Raw genomic sequence first — 17,225 nt, 5'->3', positions numbered from 1 at the left:
CCGGTTTCACGTCTAGTAGAGTTTGTGGGTGGATGGTCTCGCGATGCCAAACTAGGGCGTAGAGCGTTTTTTGATCGTGAAATTCCCTGGTGTCACCTCTTGTCTCTGAGTTTCTGATATTACTCGGACTCAACTCCCTGACACGCGACCGTCAGTCATCTTTCCTTTTCTTTTCCTTTCTTTTTTTCTTTTTCTTTTTCTTTTTCTCTTCTCGTCCACACACCTGGTGGAAAACACATCCATGACTGCCACCATGACTTCGACCACGTCGCCACCCTCGTCGCAGGATCCCTCACAGAATCTGGCGGTGTTGCCTCCTATAATCACAGATAACACCGTGAAGCCGCAGCCGCCAATCCGACAGCGATCGTCCTCGTATGCGAAAGATCGTCTCTCCACGCAATCCAACCTCTCCCTCGCCTCTCAAAACCGGTCGCGCCCGGGATCGCACGTTTTTCCCATCTTCCATTCCAGTCTGCCGTACTCCCTCGTTCGGGATTTCGCATACCCTTCGATTCATCCGCTCCACTATGGCCCGCTGCCCCCACGTGCTTCGGGAATGTCCTCCCCGGTGAGCGAGCACCGACGGCTGTCAGACCCTCCGGCCCCATGGGACACGTCGCGTGGGCAGTGGTCAACCGGACCGTGGAGCACCGACCATAGTTATGGGCACCAACAGCTCCCTGCGATGTCGTTCGGCGACGGGCCGCCATACAGTGAGGATGAAGACTTGCACAGTCCGGTATTTACAACGCCCCGACACCGAAAGAATAAGTCTACCGGGACAGACTTGAATGGACACAAGAGCAGGAACCCCGGTGATCAGGCCGGCGTGGATTACTTCGGCGGCGCGGAGCGCGGAACGTTTGTGAGCATGAACGCAGATGGTAGCGAGACGTACTATGTGAACGATGAGGATTCGGCCGACGACGGGCCCGGGGGGGAATATGTCACGTACCCGGCCTCCGAGAGCCGATATTCGCACGCGGGCGCCTATGAAGGGTACCAGGGTTATGAACCGGAGTCCTTCGAGTCGGAGGACGACTATGGAGGGGACCGATACTCTCGAGATTTCCAATTCGCCGTAGGATGCCCCGACGAGGAGATGCATGGGAAGGCCGTTGCGCTGTTCGACTTCACTCGAGAGCACGAAAACGAACTCCCCCTGACGGAGGGCCAGGTGATCTTCGTCTCGTATCGGCATGGCCAGGGCTGGCTGGTTGCAGAGGATCCCAAAACCGGCGAGAGCGGCCTGGTGCCGGAGGAGTTTGTCCGGCTACTTCGAGACATCGAGGGAGGGTTGACCTCGCTGAACGGAGAGTCCGAGACCGAATTGACTGGGAACCACACGCAACACGTCAGCCCGGACTCGACCGACTCCCAGCAAGCCATCACGCCCACTCAAGACGACCAGCACGCCTTGGGGTCTGGCAACGAGTCGACACAAGTCACCACGAATGGGCAGACAAAACCGGATGGTCAGACGGTCACTACGGGTGGGGACTCGGATTCGAACACATCACATTTCCTCCAATCCCCATCCCAGCAAGGGGTCTCGACAACGGAGCCAGTCTCGGAGAAGAAACCAGAGGATGGAAACCAGGCCAACGTTACGAAGTCATGAGTTGATCCGGTCCTGTTGACTTGACCCCTTACCGCCTCTTCCACATCTTTACACCATTCCATTCTTCCGTTTTCTATCCACTCATCGGACCCATTACCATCATCATTATCATCATCATGATCGTCTTAGCATCTTTACCCCCGCTTCAATCTCTATTATTTCTTTTCTCCTGTTCCCAGGTCGGAACGGAATGTGAACTTTGAACTTGAACTTTGATTGGAATATACCTGAAAATGGTGAAATGAAACATTCATCTCATATCCACCATTTTCATACGAATTGGGAAGGAGAATCGTCCTGCGTTTTTCTTTTTTACTACTCACTTTGCATGCATATCACATCACTACACACCTACATTACTTACCTACTTACATATCATTATCCATGATCCGATAGAGTTCCATGATTCTGAATCATCCGATCCTATCCTGACAGTCCCTCCCCCTTATCTTTGCCCTGACCCTGATTCCCTAGCATGGAATGCTAGCAGTTATCGGAATAGTAAAGAAATCGGAAGGGGACGGGCCAGTCAGTTATCTACACGGCCTTGCCTTGCCTGGACCGATATTATCTGATCTTATCTACATTATGAAATTTTTTGTAAATACGGCTCACTGTGTTTCTTTGACTGTTTCTCTGTCTGCATGTGTTCGTTTGCCCTTTTCTTTTCTTTTCTTTTCTTGTCGTCTCCGATTTCTGTCCTTCGACTTGTAAGGAAGGAGACCGGTCATATCTGTCCCTGTTTTGTACTCTTCAGCGTCGGCGTCGCATTGCATTAGATTCTATCTATCTATTCCATTTCTTTTACCTATTCTTCACAATTATAAAGACCAAATGAACCGACTGGCCTTCGTTAAACTCAAGTGAATGTAAGTTTAAACATTGGTATCGTATTCGTGTTTCTGAAGCTTCTGTCTGTCTGTCTGTCTGCCTATCTGCTTTCTTTCCGGTTTTATCTGTGCGTTGCTTATGCGATGTGATTTCTTTTTGAGTTCTTTTTACTCCTACCGTGCCTGTCCTATCCACGAGATGGACTTTTTTGAGTTGAGAAGAGAAGAAAGAAAGTAGAAGAGCGGAAGGTAAGGAAAGAGCAAAAAGGCGGGAAAAAAGAATATGCAAGATGGAATTGGCAAGTAATGAAGTCAACTCATATGATACTGTAATGTTCCCAAGAGATCAAGTAGAACGAAGAGAGAGATAGAGAAAGAGGGAGTATAAAGCAGCAGACGGAACTGAAATAGAAGCAAATTAAAGAAAAGAAAAAAAAAAGGTACAGCTTGAGTTAATCAACCCAGCAGATCATCGAATGCCGAACCCCCCGGCTTAGACCCTTGCTGAGTCTGAGGAGTCTGAGGGGACGAGGCCGGGGCGCCCCAGATGCCGGCGCTGGCTTTCTCCTTGGCCATGCTGGCGAGGTTGGGGCCTTTGCTGGCGTTGGAGGAGGATTTCTGGAGACCGGCCGTGGCACTGGCGTTGGTCCAGAGGGAGCCAAAAGCGTCACCGCCGGAGGACTTGGACGCGGCGGGCTTGGCAGCGGCGGAAGAGGTGGTGGCGGAGCTGAAAGAGGAGGCGGACGGCATGCCAGGTCGGTGGCCGGAGATGGTGGAGGAGGACGGGGCCGCGTTGTTGGCGTTGACGGAGGTGAAGTAGTTGGGGGTGGCGGCCTGGAAGCCCGTGGGCTTGGGCTGGAGCGGCTGCATGGGCTTTTGCTGCTGGGGCTGCATCAGGGAGCTCTGCGACAGCGTGGGCGAGGCCATCGTGCTGGAGGTGGGAGTTGGGGTCATCGAGGTGAATCCGACCAGACCGTTCAGGTTCGAGCCTTGAGTCCCCGAGACCGGCTTGGGGGCCGCGAACTGAGTGCTCGAGGTTGTGCTGGCGGTCGAGGCGGGCGGCGGAATGCCGAACTGGTTCGACGACGACGCCGCCGGGGCCGCCGGGGTTGCGGACTGGAAATCGTCAAAGTCGTCATCGTCGATGGGTTTGGCATCGAGAATATCCAGGCCGTTGCTGTTGCCGGCCGCAGGTTGTTTACCGGCCGCCGTAGACGTCGTCGCAGGAGCCGAAGTGACAACCTCCTCGTCTCCGAAGTCGAAGAGATCCTGTTGCGGCGGCGCTTTCGGAGGCTCCGGCTGTTTGGTCTCTCGCCGGGGAGCAGCACGCGGAGGACTGGGGCGAGCAGCCGGAGCGGCGTCGGCTTCATCATATTCGTCATATTCGTCAAATCGGTTGCCGTGGCGCGCGGAGGTCTCCTGGAAGTCGCTCGAGGCACCTCCGAACCCGCCGCCATCGCCGAACACGCCCCCGCTATATCCGCCGAAGGACATGCTCTCGCTGCCAAAGCCGCCATATCGTCCGCTCGAGCCCGAAAATCCTCCTCCCACAGACGCGCCGCCCTCGAATCCGCCGAACTTGTTGCGATTGGCCCTGGCCTTCTTGCGCTCGGTGCGGATCAGGTCGACATCACCGAGCAGCTTAACCAACTCCGACGACCGGTTGCGCACGTTGATTCCCTGATCCTTCCCGTTCTGGTCGATGAAATGGAATTGACGGAGCATTCGGAGCAAGGACATGTGCGATCGGGCGTCGTCAACCACTCGTTCCGATCCGTTCTTTACCAGGAATTCCAACAGTTGGAGGCCCTGCCGGGTTGAGCGCGAAAGCGTTAGCACAACCTTGACGAAAACAACCGTGGATGGATGAACATGTAATGTACCTTGTAAATCTGTCGCCATTCCTCCGCGGTCTTGTCTGTGAAACGCTTGTAGATCAAGGGCATAATCTCGTTGAGTAGTTGGCTGTGTGGACTCGAATCAGCACCCGGTCTTCCTGCGCCACAAGGCGAAACATCTCGACGGGGAGGGGGGAGGGTGGAAGATGACTGACTAGCTATGAGTTCCGTTGGCGATTTCCTGCATCAACGTGGTCGAGGCGCCCCATGGTTCGTTGTTGGTAGCTTCTCGGACCTATTAAAGATGAGCAACCAAGACACCGAAAGCAAGCAATTCCCCGCAACGGCATCGAGGAACGGAGGACTCGGAGAGCGCGGAACTAGTTGGCGAAGTGACGAACCTTAGACTCCATCTCAGTGTAGTTCATCACCGCTGGAGAGAGTTAGTCAAAAGCTCTGAGCACGCCCAAGAATGGCTGCGCAGTAGAAAGCTGGGGACTCACCATTCTGGACCTTGCGGACGCCCGCCTTGAGGTCATACAAGGTCAGGTTGCTGACCTGGTCTTTGAGGTTGTTGAAATCCATGATGCTATGAGCCCAAACGAGAAGAATCTCACGCTTTCAATTGGGACAAGAGCAAGGACAGGCCGAGGGGAACGAGAGCGCGAGGGGGAGACGAGCGGGAGTCGAGGAAACAATCGATCCAGCTGGCATCGCCGTTGGGCTCCAAGACGCGGCGGTCACGTGGCAGCCCCTGAACTGCCTGCGAAACGTCCAGTTAATTAATTCATTAATTCCCTTCATGTCTGTGGTTTTAAATCGGAAGACTCCGGCAAAAAAGAGAGAATGATTAATTTCACGCCTACTTCATTCTACGGGGGGCCTACTTGCTGCCATGGAAGATTCAAAACTATCATTGCCAGGACGACACCATGTACTAAACACTACTACTCGATACATACATACATGAATCGTCGAAATCATCACAAAGAAAAAAAAAAGAAAAGAAAAGAAAAATAACGCACAGGGTAACAAAAATGCAGAGTCAATCATGTCATAAAACCAAAGCGTGCAAAACGTAACAAAGGGGTAATCCGAAGCGTAAACAATCAAGGAGCAGGTGCCAGTTGATACATCATGTTGGGTAGGCTTTTTTCTGTACCTGACACATCATAAAATAAAGGAGTATGTCCTGAAAGAGTGTGTGCATCATAAGCAAAGAGGAGAATAGAGAGGAAGTATTGAAAAGTCACAGGAAAGGGGAAGGGAAACAAAAAAAATAAACAGATAAACACCGTAAAATCCCGTCATCAAAACTGCAAGGCAATCATTCATTATAGAATTTCCTCATGATCAGATGAAGAAAAAGGTTGACGTTGACTCGTAATTGCCCCTCGAAGAAGTCCAAGAACTGCATGTTATTGAACTGGGCCTGCAGCAGATCGTCCAGCGGCACCTGAGCATTGGCGCCAGGGACCATCATCGGACCACTACTTCCATCGAGGGTAAACACTCCGACCTCGTTGCTTGAAATGGTCAGGTCAACTCGGTCCCATTGGCGCTCGGTGTATCCCTTCCAATGGACCAAGACACCCTTGTCTGCCAGGTTGCGGGCTGAATACTTGTAGGAACCAAACTTGAAGACTTTGCCGGACTTCTGGAGCTCGCGCTGGTGATCCCATTGCTTGGTAAACGGCATGAGGAACCGCTTCTTGCCCTTCTTGTTCTGCAGTGTCACCATTGCCTGTTCAATGTAGTCGTTGTATGTCTTCAGCTGTTGGTCCAGCCAACCAGCTTGGTCATTCAGTCGAGTCATTGTGAGGCGAGTACTTTCCAGTTCACGCTGTCGCTGAATCCGTCGGCGGTGTTTCGTTCGGATATCAATGGCGATTGCATTGAGAAGATCTTGGTAATAGTTGTCCCGGCGAATTCTGCTGCTTTGTTCGAGGTGGAGAATATTCTCAAGTGCCGTTCGCTTCAACTCCGCGTAGCTCATGGAGGCGATGTCGACCATGGTGTTGGCGTCGGAGTAGGCACTTTGCCGCGTGTTGTTTGCGCTTAACTCGTCGCGCACCAGCGTCATCCATTTTTCCTCGTCTTCTTCCGTCGGGGGTTTCACCATGATGTCCATGAGGTTGGCACCCGTTTGAACCCGGATGATGTATAGCACGCATCGTTTGGTTTCCATGAACAAGGCCTTGATACCCGCCTCCGGATCTGCATGAGTCAGGTTAGTCAATTTGTTCTTTGAACTGAGGATAGTTGGCGGCATTACCTTCGGTCTGCGCAAGCTTGGGGTTCAAGGTGAGATTGATTTCCGAGGAATTGACGCTCATCAGCTCGTTCTCGTTCGATTTGACATTTCCGAGATCACGTATGATCTCTTTCAAAATATCATCGGGATTCGGGCAGATGTAATGGATCTCCGAAGCGACCAGCTGATGAATAGAGAAAATATCGGACATTTTAATGTATAGAGTCGGCTTCGTCTTGGCGTACAGATCGTTGAACTCGTCGATATCAAAATAGGCCTCGGCGTCTTGCACCGTAATCACTGTAATCCGTGTCAGTTCTCTTCTTTCCAAGTTATGTATTGAACCAAAGCACTACTTACTGTCGCCCCATATTTGACCAAGACGTTGGATTGAATCTCCAATGTAACTGTTCAATGGCTGGAGATAGACATTCTCCGCGCCGAATAGTCTTCCGGATGCTACCTGAGCAATCACCTTGGCGATCTCCGACAGGTTTCGCTTCTGCTCCTGGGTAAGACCGCGATCAACAACGCCATACTTCTCAGGTTCCACCAAAGCGGGCTGGAAGTAGTTTCTCCACACCCAGTGGCCCGCGGTCTGGAGAATAAGTCCGGGGTCTTCTTTGGAGAACCGAGCGAGCAGGCTCTCATACATCTCCTTTGCGACATATCGAATGCCAAAGGGCATGCGGTAAAGGAGTTCCTCAAAAGCGGCGAAGAATTGATCAGCAATGTCACGAAGGTCCTGCAGGTGCTGAATGAATGTCGCTCTGGTCTCTGGGTCCCGAATCGCCTCTTCCCGAGGGATGTCCGGACGACGACGGCTTCTTTTGCCCGTTCGAAGTTCTTCGTCATTCATAGCGGAGCGATAGATCTGCATTGGGTCGCTCTCCAGGTCCAACTCGGGGTTGTCGATCACATTCTCTCGCACCACGGTGCCCAAGACATCACGCATGAACTTCCGATCCCGCGGCGATTTGATGTACGATGCGAAGAGTTTGTTCCAGAACGAGTTGCAGCGAAGGTACTCATGCAGCGAATCGAAGCTCTCAATCTCCTCCCTGGCAGAGCGCGCCAGGAGTTTAATCAGGTAGTACTCCTCACGTCTCTTCTGAGAGTATCCGAAAAGCCCCATCATCAAGTGTCGAATCCGCTCATACTCCTTCTCTGCCGTGTTCAGCTCACGTAATCGTCGGAAGAGCTTGGCAAGATATTGGGACTGCGTTTGGAGAAGGAAGAACAGCACCTGGTACTGGTCCAACTTCCTTCGTGACGTCTTGTTCAAGGCCTTCAGGTCGAAAGGGTCCTTTGAGGAAATTTCGCGGTTGGGCAGAAGGCTGCCGACATGGCCGCCGAAATGCCTCTGGTGCTTCACAACTTCATCAAGTGTGATCTTGTTTTTCACCAGAAGAGCAATCTTGATATCGAGTTGGCTGATGTATTGCTCCGCCAGTTCGTTTTGTCGGACCTGTTGTACGACCACCTTCCGCATGCGTTCGAATTCAATTTCCTCGTCAAAGTCGAATTCACTGTCGTTGAGAAGATGCACAAAGCCCTTGACCGTTCCGACCGGTGGATTTTTGCCACTTGTCAGGCTCTTGTATGCTTGTCCCTGTATTCTACCTCTTACAAAGCTCTGTGCCTTGATGACCTTCTCCATGTTGGCCCGGTAATAGCGTCTCTTCTCTTCGAACTTTGCGCGAACAAGGTGTCCTCGAATGTGTGACTGAAGATCGGTGATGACATCTTCCTCGGCAGCCAGGTCCGCTAGATCCTGTCCGACATCCACGCGGACAAGCATTGCCCGAATATGCGCCTGGAGTTGACTGATTTCATCTTCGCAGTCTTCCAGATCCTCGAGTATTCCACCCACTTCAATACGCAGAATCGCCGCTCGAGCAAGAGCTTGGAGATCGATGATGGTAAGTTCCTGCTGTTGCAAGGCATCCGCATCAGCTTCGAGGCGTCGCCTTAAGAGCACTCCGCGAGCCATAGACTGCAGGTCGAGAATTTGGGCGCTCTCATTTTCCAGGGCTTCCCGCTGCGAGTCTAGGTGTGCTCGGAGAGCCTGTGCCCGGAGCATGCTTTGAATGTCGACAATCGACGGCACGTGCTCGGCCAACTGAGATCGAAGATGCTCGAGACGCTCCCGGAGAGTGCCTCCACGCACTGCAGCCTGTAGATCAATGCATTGGTCCTCCGTCTTTGAAAGGGCTTCTTCCAGCTGAGCCTGGTGCTTTCGGACTGCCAAAGCTCTTGCCCCGGACTGAATTGCAAGGATGGATGGTGTCTCTTTGGAAAGCATGTCATGTGTGCGCGCCACAGAGCTGCGGGTCAGCATTCCTCGAATCACTGCTTGTAGGAGCTCTGCGTTGCCCTTGGCATCGTCTATCTTCGCGTACTGGGCGCTCATCTGTTGCCGGAGGAAGGCACCCCGTACGAAAGCCTGCAGATACTTCACACTGTCTTCGGCAGACCGAGTCGCATCGTGTTGCTGTGAGAACCGTTGACGCTGGAAAGCTCCTCTGATTGCGGCTTGAAATAGCTGAACTCCACCCTCTGCGTCCTCGAGATCCGCATATAGATCGCCCATCTCTTTGCGCTTCAAGGCTCCTCTGATTGCGGCTTGTAATAGCTGAACTCCACCGTCGGCATCCTCGAGATCCGCATACAGATCACCCACCTCTTTGCGCTGTAGGGCACCCCTAATAGCGGCCTGGAAATGCTTGACGCCGGATTCCGCTTTGCGCATCTGACTTCGAAGATAGTTCACTTGGGTTCTGGCCTTGGAAGCTCTTATGATTGATTGCAGTTGCAGTACATCGAACTCCTGAGCTTGGTAGCTTTCCATATCGCCCTTCTGGCGAGATCGCACGATAAATCCCCTGCAGCTGGCTTGGAGGTTGATGGCGAATTTTCGCATGTCCATTCGATACTGGATGACCTGACGAGCCCAGTCGCCGCGGAGTCGCGCTTGGAGCTCAACCAACAAAGGTTCGAAATCCCATAGATCGTTCATCAAGTTCCCAAGTTGCAGTCGCAGCATTGCGCCCCTAAGCTGCGCTTGAAATTCTGCGATGGCCGCCTCATTCTCGTGCAGTTCTCGGTGAATTCGATCCTCCTCAGACTCAGGCTCAGGCTCCGGTTCAGGCTCCGCGCCGAAGTTGGCCGCCATCCCCGAGAAACTGGGCATGCTCACACCCGCCTTGTCAAGGCCCTTTTGCATCTTCTCAAGTTCATGGTGCTCGAATTCCAGCTGACCAACCAGATTACCCATTCGAAACTCGACGAGCCCCTTCTTGAACAAGAGCCATGACAGCGCATGGATACAGTGGATGACCTTGGGGATGTTTTTCTTCTCGTACAAGTCGATCAATTCGAATCGGAAAAGCTCTGGCAGCTCGACCTCGTCCAGTAACCGGAAGAACAGGGCGATGTTGTCGGAATGGCGATATTGCAGTCTGGCGTGTCTGAATATTCGAAAGTTGCGGTTCGGATACATCGCCTGGACGACCTCTGCGAGAGTAACTCCATCCCGAAGAGCTTCTTCAAGCTGAACAATGGGCGGGATCTGTTTCTGGATCACTTCTTCAATCCACTCCTTGGCTTCTCCGATATGGCAAAGATACTCGTACGCCTGCAGGAACTGTCGCTGTTGATCCATCCAATTTCCAGCCGTCCATGCCGATGCGTTCTTCCTGGGTGTCGCAGCCGGGCCATGGCTGACAGATACTGAGTCTGTACGCTTCAAGCGTCGTCGTCCTAGCAAGCCCACGACGGACGGAGTATGGCTGTCGAGTGCAAACTCTTCGGTCTCGCCGGACTTGGCAAATTTCGACAACGTCCGGAGATGGCCAGTTGATGATTTTTGAAAGGTCTCCAGGTCCGGCGCAGACAAAGCTGTCTTGAAGGCAGGTGGATTTGACAAGCTGTGTGAATGGTGCGCTTTGGGCTGAGTGGGGGTATGGGGTGAAGCGGGTCGAGGAGAGTTATGTCGAGGCGAGCTAGTTGTTGGGGGAGTCTGCGAGGTGTACAAATCTTTTGACTTCAGAGGTTCAACCTCTGGATGATTTGGTGGGCGTGATTCGGGGGTCTGAGGGCGGTTCTCTTTCCAGTATTGGGGGTTATCGATCGTTTGGCTCCGTGAGTGCCGGTAGACGGACGGTTTGCTGACCGGCGGAGAGGCATTTGGGGCCTGGGGCAGTGGTCGCAATGAACGGCGAATGTTCTCGTACGTCGTGGCGGCACTGGAGGTACCCGCTCGGGGGGTCTTGTCGCCAGACATGGCGTTGTACTCGCTTTTGCCCCTCTTGTGGCCCATACTGGTTACAGACCCAATCGAGGCATTTGATGAAACCGTACTCGTGCGACCCGGAGCAAATGAATTTGACGAGATGGAGTAGATCGACGAGTTTGTAGATGCTGTGGACCCATGACGGAGCGGACTCGAGGTGTCGGTCGAAAAGTCCGTCTGTGTGCGTCGCAGGGAGGCTGGTGAGATTGTCATCACGGGTGGAAGCTCAGAGACAGGAGTGCGGAGATCAACGACAGAGTAGGAGTGTCGAGCTCAATTGGCCGCATGCCTGCTTCGCCAACCGAAGCAGTAATCCGACGGACTAACGCGATGAAATCGAAATGCGAAGTGCGAAATTCAAGGGCCCAACAGCGGCATGACCCTTCGGCGGAAATAATCGGGTTGGTATAGAAACGGGACCAAGACCTAGAGACGGGAGGGCGGATGGTGAGAAAAAGGAAATAGAAGAAGGGTATCAAGAAAAACAAAGTGACTGAAAAGTGGACGTGGTCTGGATCGCGAGAATGACGGGTCCGAGTGGTCGCGAATTCCCAAGAGATCTCGAGAGACAATCGGAAGGAGCGAGGGAGGGAGGGCAAGCGGGGGGAAACCAGAGTAAATCGGAAGGCACGTCCCAGGGAAAACAAATCTCCTGATCGGGCATGGTCGCTCCGTCAGGTGACTGCGCCACTGCCCGTGACGTCGATCCTCAGCCACTTTGCCTTAGAAAGGAATCAATTCATATTGAAGGCTTCACAATCGGAAGACGGTGTATATCGATGAGATCTATTTGCATTCTCTCATAGCGTATACATACTGTCTCATTACTATCTATCTACGGAGTATCTACATCGCAGGAATCTGATCGGTCCCAACGATCCATGACCCACTATCGGCCATTTTCCCCTCATGTCGAAGAGGAACGTGATAAAACCGGTCTCTGCCAAAGCTGGACCTATCACTTGTACCTGCATGTCTTGATGAACACAGCATTTATATGACAAGTATCCTTTCTCCGTCATTCAGCGGCAATCGGGATTATTAAGCTTCGTCAGACGCGATGCCAGTCTTCAGCGGGATCTATAGCATTACAGATGAGTTACGAAATACACAAAATTTATTTTTTTTTTGATTCATTACGCCCCACTCAAATCGGGATTTGACTCCGGTATATGTCATGCAGATGAAATCATATCCCCATTCTATCAGAACCATCTAATCTAATTGCCCATCTGAAAGAACATCCATAAGTCTATGACTCAGCCAGAGCCGGTCTCGAGTCCGGTTCCGCCAATCGACACCCGATCCCAAGGTCAATCCGGCACGAGGATTGCGCCACCCCCATATATCTGCCATGGGTTCTTGCAATTGGCTCTTATATCTGGAAAATGGGAGCCCAGGGAGGCACAAGTAAGATCGATGACGAATTTCCAAGTAAGCGCCCACCTGGGACCAGCGCATGCAGAGGGACAACCATGAGATAAACTGACGTGCTTGGCGCCCTGTTATACCTTATGTAACCGCAGCCCCACCACTTCCCCTCCATCTGTCATACTAATCTTATTATTCCTGCACAAATTCCAATCGGTCGAGAACCACACACCGGACAGCAAAATGACCGACGCCGAACCCGCCTTCGTCTACAAGGTCGTGCCGTCGACATCTCCGGTGCGAGAGCCGCTACCGGAGCGCCTGCCGGTCAGCGAGATCGACGAGACCTCCAAATTTGTTCACCTCTCCACGGCGTTCCAGGTGCCCAATACGCTCAAGTTCTTCTTTAAGGACGAGCCTATGGTCTACATCCTTCGCATTCCTTACTCCCGCGTCGCGCCGAATATTCGCTGGGAATCGCCCGAGGGCAATGTATGCGGACCGCGGCCCAAGGAGGGATTGTTCCCGGTAAGCTCTATCTTCAGGGCCCATTCTTATGGATTGCTGGAAAAAGCATACCATGCGCGTGTCTTGGAGGTAATTTAATGTTCTAATCGGCATCTAGCATCTATACAACGGTCTCAAGATAGGCAAAGACGAGGTTGAAAGCATCGGCATCTGGACGAATGATGCGGGATGGGACAAGGCACTCACGCAGGCCCGGCCGTGGCTTTTGTACTAGGCCTCTGCAATCAGGGGCATGTCTTACTGCTATCGTTCATTGTACATATCTTTGATACTATTTGTGGGGATGGCCATAACGTGGTCATGTGAAGACCCTTGGCTTTCTTTCTCCCAATTTCAGTCTTCTGGCTTCTCCCGACGCGATTCTCGGAGAAGCCCTTCTATTCCGAAGGAGTCAAAGGAAACATATATCCAGCTATACGGCGTGTTAGTGAATACGATTACTCACAAAGCGAAGGCGATTAAACTCACAATACAGTGAAGCCTTCGAGCTAGCCAAAAAGACAAAGCTTGTTGCAACCTCACTCGGCTCGGCAGATTGAAGCAGAATCCGGTTCCTGCCCCAGATTTCCCGCTCGGCTGCCCTTTGAACGGCCTTGTAAATGTCCCCAGGGCTATTGACAGTCAGCTTTGTCATCTCCGACCATAAGGCTCAATGAGCAAGACTTACGCTACACCATTAACCCGAATGCCTTTCGGGATCAATTGAGCCGCCAAGGACTGAGTAAAGCCGACCATGGCACCTTTCGTGGCTGCGTAATCTACCAAGGTATGCGAGCCGTGAGAGTGAATGACGGAGGTGGTGTTGATGATGCTAAGATAAGGTTAGCCTCCGCTGGTCTCATTTCAGGATAATCATGGTTATCTGTATTAGGATGGATGTCTGGACTCACGAATCTCCCCTCGACATAAACGGTAGTGCATATTTTGCCATAGCAATTGTCTGGACGACGTTGCCTTGAAAGACTGCCCCTATCCTATTGTGGTCAAGGCGTGATAGGTCTCGATACATATTCTGCCTCGACGCATTATTCACCAGGACATTTAGTTTCTTGAACCTAATGAGAGATCAGCACCCAATGTATCCACAAGACTGTCTCATGCGAGCTCCACCAACCTGCGAATATGCGCCTCCACCGCCCTCCGACAATATTCTCTCTTGGACAAATCCCCCGCGACGAGAAGACACGCTCGATCTTCAGATTCCACCAGTCTTCTTGTGTCTTCTGCCTCCTCGCTTTTTTCCGGGTGATGCGCAATCGTGATATCGGCGCCTTCTTTCGCCATGAGGATCGCGACTAATCGGCCGATTCCAGAACTATACATCATGTTAGACCTTGATGCAGTAATCTCGGAAATAAATAAAGACACATACTCTCCATCTGTAATTAGGATCTTCTGACCCTTCAGCTTCCCGGATCCCTCATACTGGATAAAAGTGCCAATAGGCTCCGACCTGCGTTGGACGGGTCCTTTACCGGTATCTATCATGTTTGCAGGGCGTGATGTTCAAACCTGGTATGGCAGGCAAGAAAGATGTCATTTCGCGAGAAAAGAGACAAGAGACACGAGACAAGAACAGCTCCCCAATCCCATTCTTCACCGTTACATCCAGCCTTTCCCACCCGTAGGTAGTAGATTCCATAGTTCCGCAAACGACTCCAGCAGACCGCCAAGCCGGAGATACCCCAACCTCAGCATGCTAATCTCCGAATCCACCACGTTACTGAATCAATCCTCTCCAGTTCCACTGCTGTAAGCATAACAATCATCCCTCTACCTACTCATCCACCACCCCAATTCCCCCCATCCATCCATCGCATCCCAACCAAACCCCACGAACCCAATCACCCAAAATGAAACTTCTCCCCACCCTCCTCCTCGCCCTCACCTCCCTCGCCGCCGCCGCCGAGCTCGGCATCGAAACAACCCACAAGGTCGACTGCACGCGCAAAACCAAGAAGCACGACACCATCCAGATGCACTACCGCGGCACCCTGGCCGCCGACGGCTCCGAGTTCGACGCCAGCTACAAGCGCAACCAGCCCTTGCGGTTTATTCTGGGTGCGGGACGCGTTATTAAGGGGTTCGTGATTCCCCTTTCTTTACCTCTATCTCTACTTGACTCTGGCCCTGACCTTGGTCTGGTCTTGTTGTTGTTGCTGTTTTTTTTTTCTGTGTTATTTGTGGGTATATGCTGATGCTTTGGGGTAGATGGGACCAAGGACTCCTGGACATGTGTGTGGGCGAGAAGCGCACGTTGACGATCCCGCCGGAGTACGGATACGGGGACCGTGGCATTGGGCCGATCCCCGGGGGCTCGACGTTGATTTTTGAGACGGAGTTGGTGAAGAATGAGGATGCGGATGACGAGGAGGAGGAGGCGAAGGCGAACGTTCAGGATGAGCTGTAGACTCCCGTCGCTTCTGTCTTCGTCGTTCTGTTGGGGTCAAGGAGGGTGTCTAGTACCACTCTAGTACTCCCGTACAGTATAGTATGATGGCATCATATGGATGTATGACAAGATAACGAGCATTGCAGCGATGGGTTTTGATCTTGTACAGCATACCAAAGGGTATCAATTCCTAGTCCAATATAAGAGTATCTATCAAGTCTAATGTACATGTCCTTTGCAAATCTATATATGCCGGATCAAATGGGCAAAGCGTCACATCCCGGACATCAAGACGGATCAATCCATCGCATCGAGCTTATTCTCACTCCCCTCGTCGTTCTCCGAGACCAGGATCCCAACTAAACACTCCCCCAGAATAGCATCCCAGTTCACCCACGGATGGATCTCGAAGAACAGCTTCGCCGAGTCCTTGCCGGCGCCGCGAAGCAACTCGCCCCTCCCACCGGGGTGGAACGGAAGGTACGGCGTGATGTTGTAGACCTTGCCCTGGTAGGAGGTCCAGGCGTCGGTGCCCTTGCGACCGTTCTGCGCCTTGAGCTGCGACGGCGTCACGCGGATCAGATGCGGCGGGAGGTTGGCTCCGCGCAGGTTGTTCTTCGGGTTGGAGGTGAGGGCAGCCCAGTCGAGCGGCGAGTAGCCCGGTTCGAGGACGGCTCGTTTGGCCGGGGTGGACGGCTTCGCGGTGAGTTTGGCCGGGGCGAGGCTGTTTGGCGAGCGGTTGGGAAGGGGGCCGCGCATGGAGGAGGCGGCCGAGGGGGGCGGACGGAGGGAGTTGGAGCCAGTGGTGGGACGCGGGGGGACTCGGCCTGCAGTCAGGGACGGTTGGGACGGGGGCTGCTGCTGATTCTGCGACATGTTCGGGCGCAGTCGCGGCGGCGGAGGGGGAGGCATTAACGAGGAACTGGAGGCGTTGGGCTGACGGCGCGGCAGCGGCCCCGTTGGCGGAGGCATCAGCGAGTCTTCGGGCGACGGTGCCGTCGGGATTGCGACAGGCTTTGCCGATCCATTTTGAGGTCGCTCTTCTTGGGGAGGGAGAGGGAGGTTCTCGTCGGGCGAGGGTTGCGCGATCGAGGATGAGCGGTCGGCGTCGAGACTGAACGTCGGGACCTCGAGGGACGGCGTGCTCGATGCGGACGCTTTAGGCGTCGACTGGGATTCCTCCGCGCTCGTGTCTTCAGCCTCTACGGGCTGTGACTCTGGCTGCTTCGTCTCATCGCTGATGACAGGCGGTTTTGGCTCGTCGGATGTCGATCTCGGCTGGGGCGGGGGGGAATCCGGCGTCCAAGACGCTGGGGGATATTTGTAAAGCACGAAACAGGCGGTCGCAATGAGTGTGACCACTCCTACCCAGCCCATGCTGGGAGTTCCGAAGATATGGGGAGAGACTGGGAGTATGAAAAGGGATGAGATGGAATCGATTATTGATTTCACCAAATCGAGACGGTGATGATGACTAATGGTGGGAGATATGTGCATAAGCATGCATAAACATTGGTTGTGCTCTGCCTTTACGTGCTCACGGCGCAGTACATCCTGTCTATTTAGAAAGCAATAGGTCGGTTTATTCTTGTTGCGACATAAATCAGACTTGAATCGGAGGTATTCTCTCAATCTTGGGCTGTCATCAGAGGTCTGCTGCATTTGCAACCTTGAACCGTTATACATTTTTGAGAATAGTACACAGTAGAAATATTGATTATCGGCAGTTCCATCCACTTTAACATTAACCAATAAAGTTAGCGCTGATTGACACCATAAAACCCGGAAGTATAACCCTTCAAATACCTCAATGACCAGCCAAGCACATACAAGAAACAGAACAGCATGTACAACCAGCAAACTATCACACTCTTCTCGAGGGTCGCTCTCCCATTCAAGATCCAGTCTGAGCACATGAGCTACAGACACCCGTAGGAGGTCCGAGTTGCGGTACAGCGTAGGGTTACATTCGAGAGCGTGGGTCAAGCTAATATTTCTTTGTGTAGGAAGGTTTCTTTGTATAGAAACTGCGGGATGATATTAATCTCAGGACCGGCTGAACTTCAGTCTGGCACCAAGGTTAGGGCCTATCTC

The 17,225-nt window shown here is 52.7% G+C and overlaps 7 protein-coding genes across 7 annotated transcripts; 3 read left to right on the top strand and 4 right to left on the bottom strand.

Annotated features, from left to right (window-relative positions):
- Window positions 1–253: 253 nt before the first annotated feature.
- Window positions 254–1,624, top strand: P170DRAFT_428795 (adaptor protein NBP2; the record flags this gene model as incomplete). Its single annotated transcript, XM_024847858.1, has 1 exon — window positions 254–1,624. One exon carries the CDS (start codon window positions 254–256, stop codon window positions 1,622–1,624), a length of 1,371 nt encoding a protein of 456 aa, XP_024700863.1.
- An 887-nt stretch (window positions 1,625–2,511) lies between these two features.
- On the bottom strand, window positions 2,512–4,970 carry P170DRAFT_439304 (ENTH domain-containing protein). Its single transcript, XM_024849807.1, has 5 exons — window positions 4,796–4,970; window positions 4,694–4,725; window positions 4,508–4,587; window positions 4,338–4,419; window positions 2,512–4,263 (listed from the first exon to the last, which is right to left on the bottom strand). The coding sequence occupies exons 1-5, from the start codon at window positions 4,875–4,877 to the stop codon at window positions 2,911–2,913; spliced, it is 1,629 nt and encodes a 542-aa protein (XP_024700862.1). The 5' UTR covers window positions 4,878–4,970; the 3' UTR covers window positions 2,512–2,910.
- Window positions 4,971–5,210: 240 nt separating this feature from the next.
- P170DRAFT_512226 (putative Ras GTPase activating protein) lies at window positions 5,211–11,388 on the bottom strand. The gene is made up of 3 exons (XM_024854970.1): window positions 6,907–11,388; window positions 6,568–6,846; window positions 5,211–6,509 (listed from the first exon to the last, which is right to left on the bottom strand). Exons 1-3 carry the CDS (start codon window positions 11,051–11,053, stop codon window positions 5,620–5,622), a joined length of 5,316 nt encoding a protein of 1,771 aa, XP_024700861.1. The 5' UTR covers window positions 11,054–11,388; the 3' UTR covers window positions 5,211–5,619.
- Window positions 11,389–12,107: 719 nt separating this feature from the next.
- P170DRAFT_457884 (DUF952 domain-containing protein) lies at window positions 12,108–13,193 on the top strand. Its single transcript, XM_024851748.1, has 2 exons — window positions 12,108–12,739; window positions 12,837–13,193. The coding sequence occupies exons 1-2, from the start codon at window positions 12,455–12,457 to the stop codon at window positions 12,951–12,953; spliced, it is 402 nt and encodes a 133-aa protein (XP_024700860.1). The 5' UTR covers window positions 12,108–12,454; the 3' UTR covers window positions 12,954–13,193.
- On the bottom strand, window positions 13,164–14,227 carry P170DRAFT_363909 (oxidoreductase, short-chain dehydrogenase/reductase family; the record flags this gene model as incomplete). Its single annotated transcript, XM_024844615.1, has 5 exons — window positions 13,164–13,350; window positions 13,407–13,550; window positions 13,630–13,794; window positions 13,854–14,054; window positions 14,112–14,227. 5 exons carry the CDS (start codon window positions 14,225–14,227, stop codon window positions 13,164–13,166), a joined length of 813 nt encoding a protein of 270 aa, XP_024700859.1.
- A 259-nt stretch (window positions 14,228–14,486) lies between these two features.
- fkbp3 (peptidylprolyl isomerase family protein FPR2) lies at window positions 14,487–15,404 on the top strand. Its single transcript, XM_024845866.1, has 2 exons — window positions 14,487–14,822; window positions 14,951–15,404. Exons 1-2 carry the CDS (start codon window positions 14,593–14,595, stop codon window positions 15,147–15,149), a joined length of 429 nt encoding a protein of 142 aa, XP_024700858.1. The 5' UTR covers window positions 14,487–14,592; the 3' UTR covers window positions 15,150–15,404.
- A 24-nt stretch (window positions 15,405–15,428) lies between these two features.
- P170DRAFT_365558 (uncharacterized protein) lies at window positions 15,429–16,508 on the bottom strand (the record flags this gene model as incomplete). Its single annotated transcript, XM_024844712.1, has 1 exon — window positions 15,429–16,508. One exon carries the CDS (start codon window positions 16,506–16,508, stop codon window positions 15,429–15,431), a length of 1,080 nt encoding a protein of 359 aa, XP_024700857.1.
- Between the last annotated feature and the right edge of the window lie 717 nt (window positions 16,509–17,225).

Source organism: Aspergillus steynii, assembly GCF_002849105.1.
Source record: "Aspergillus steynii IBT 23096 chromosome Unknown P170scaffold_7, whole genome shotgun sequence".
Classification (NCBI taxonomy): Eukaryota; Fungi; Ascomycota; class Eurotiomycetes; order Eurotiales; family Aspergillaceae; genus Aspergillus; species Aspergillus steynii.
Note: the sequence above shows the minus strand (reverse complement) of the source record. Positions and strands in the feature narration are given on the sequence as shown.

What these genes read in the sequence shown, in the direction of transcription:
- fkbp3 (XM_024845866.1), top strand. Translation starts at nt 14,593, where the DNA reads ATGAAACTTCTCCCCACCCTCCTCCTCGCCCTCACCTCCCTCGCCGCC. An exon ending in GCGGGACGCGTTATTAAGGG is followed by an intron (nt 14,823 to 14,950) that starts GTTCGTGATTCC and finishes GCTTTGGGGTAG; the next exon opens with ATGGGACCAAGGACTCCTGG.
- P170DRAFT_457884 (XM_024851748.1), top strand. Translation starts at nt 12,455, where the DNA reads ATGACCGACGCCGAACCCGCCTTCGTCTACAAGGTCGTGCCGTCGACA. An exon ending in CCAAGGAGGGATTGTTCCCG is followed by an intron (nt 12,740 to 12,836) that starts GTAAGCTCTATC and finishes ATCGGCATCTAG; the next exon opens with CATCTATACAACGGTCTCAA.
- P170DRAFT_439304 (XM_024849807.1), bottom strand. Translation starts at nt 4,877, where the DNA reads ATGGATTTCAACAACCTCAAAGACCAGGTCAGCAACCTGACCTTGTAT. An exon ending in CGTCCGCAAGGTCCAGAATG is followed by an intron (nt 4,726 to 4,795) that starts GTGAGTCCCCAG and finishes AACTCTCTCCAG; the next exon opens with CGGTGATGAACTACACTGAG. An exon ending in GCCAACGGAACTCATAGCTA is followed by an intron (nt 4,420 to 4,507) that starts GTCAGTCATCTT and finishes GAGTCCACACAG; the next exon opens with CCAACTACTCAACGAGATTA.
- P170DRAFT_512226 (XM_024854970.1), bottom strand. Translation starts at nt 11,053, where the DNA reads ATGACAATCTCACCAGCCTCCCTGCGACGCACACAGACGGACTTTTCG. An exon ending in TGGTCAAATATGGGGCGACA is followed by an intron (nt 6,847 to 6,906) that starts GTAAGTAGTGCT and finishes CACGGATTACAG; the next exon opens with TGATTACGGTGCAAGACGCC. An exon ending in CAAGCTTGCGCAGACCGAAG is followed by an intron (nt 6,510 to 6,567) that starts GTAATGCCGCCA and finishes TGACTCATGCAG; the next exon opens with ATCCGGAGGCGGGTATCAAG.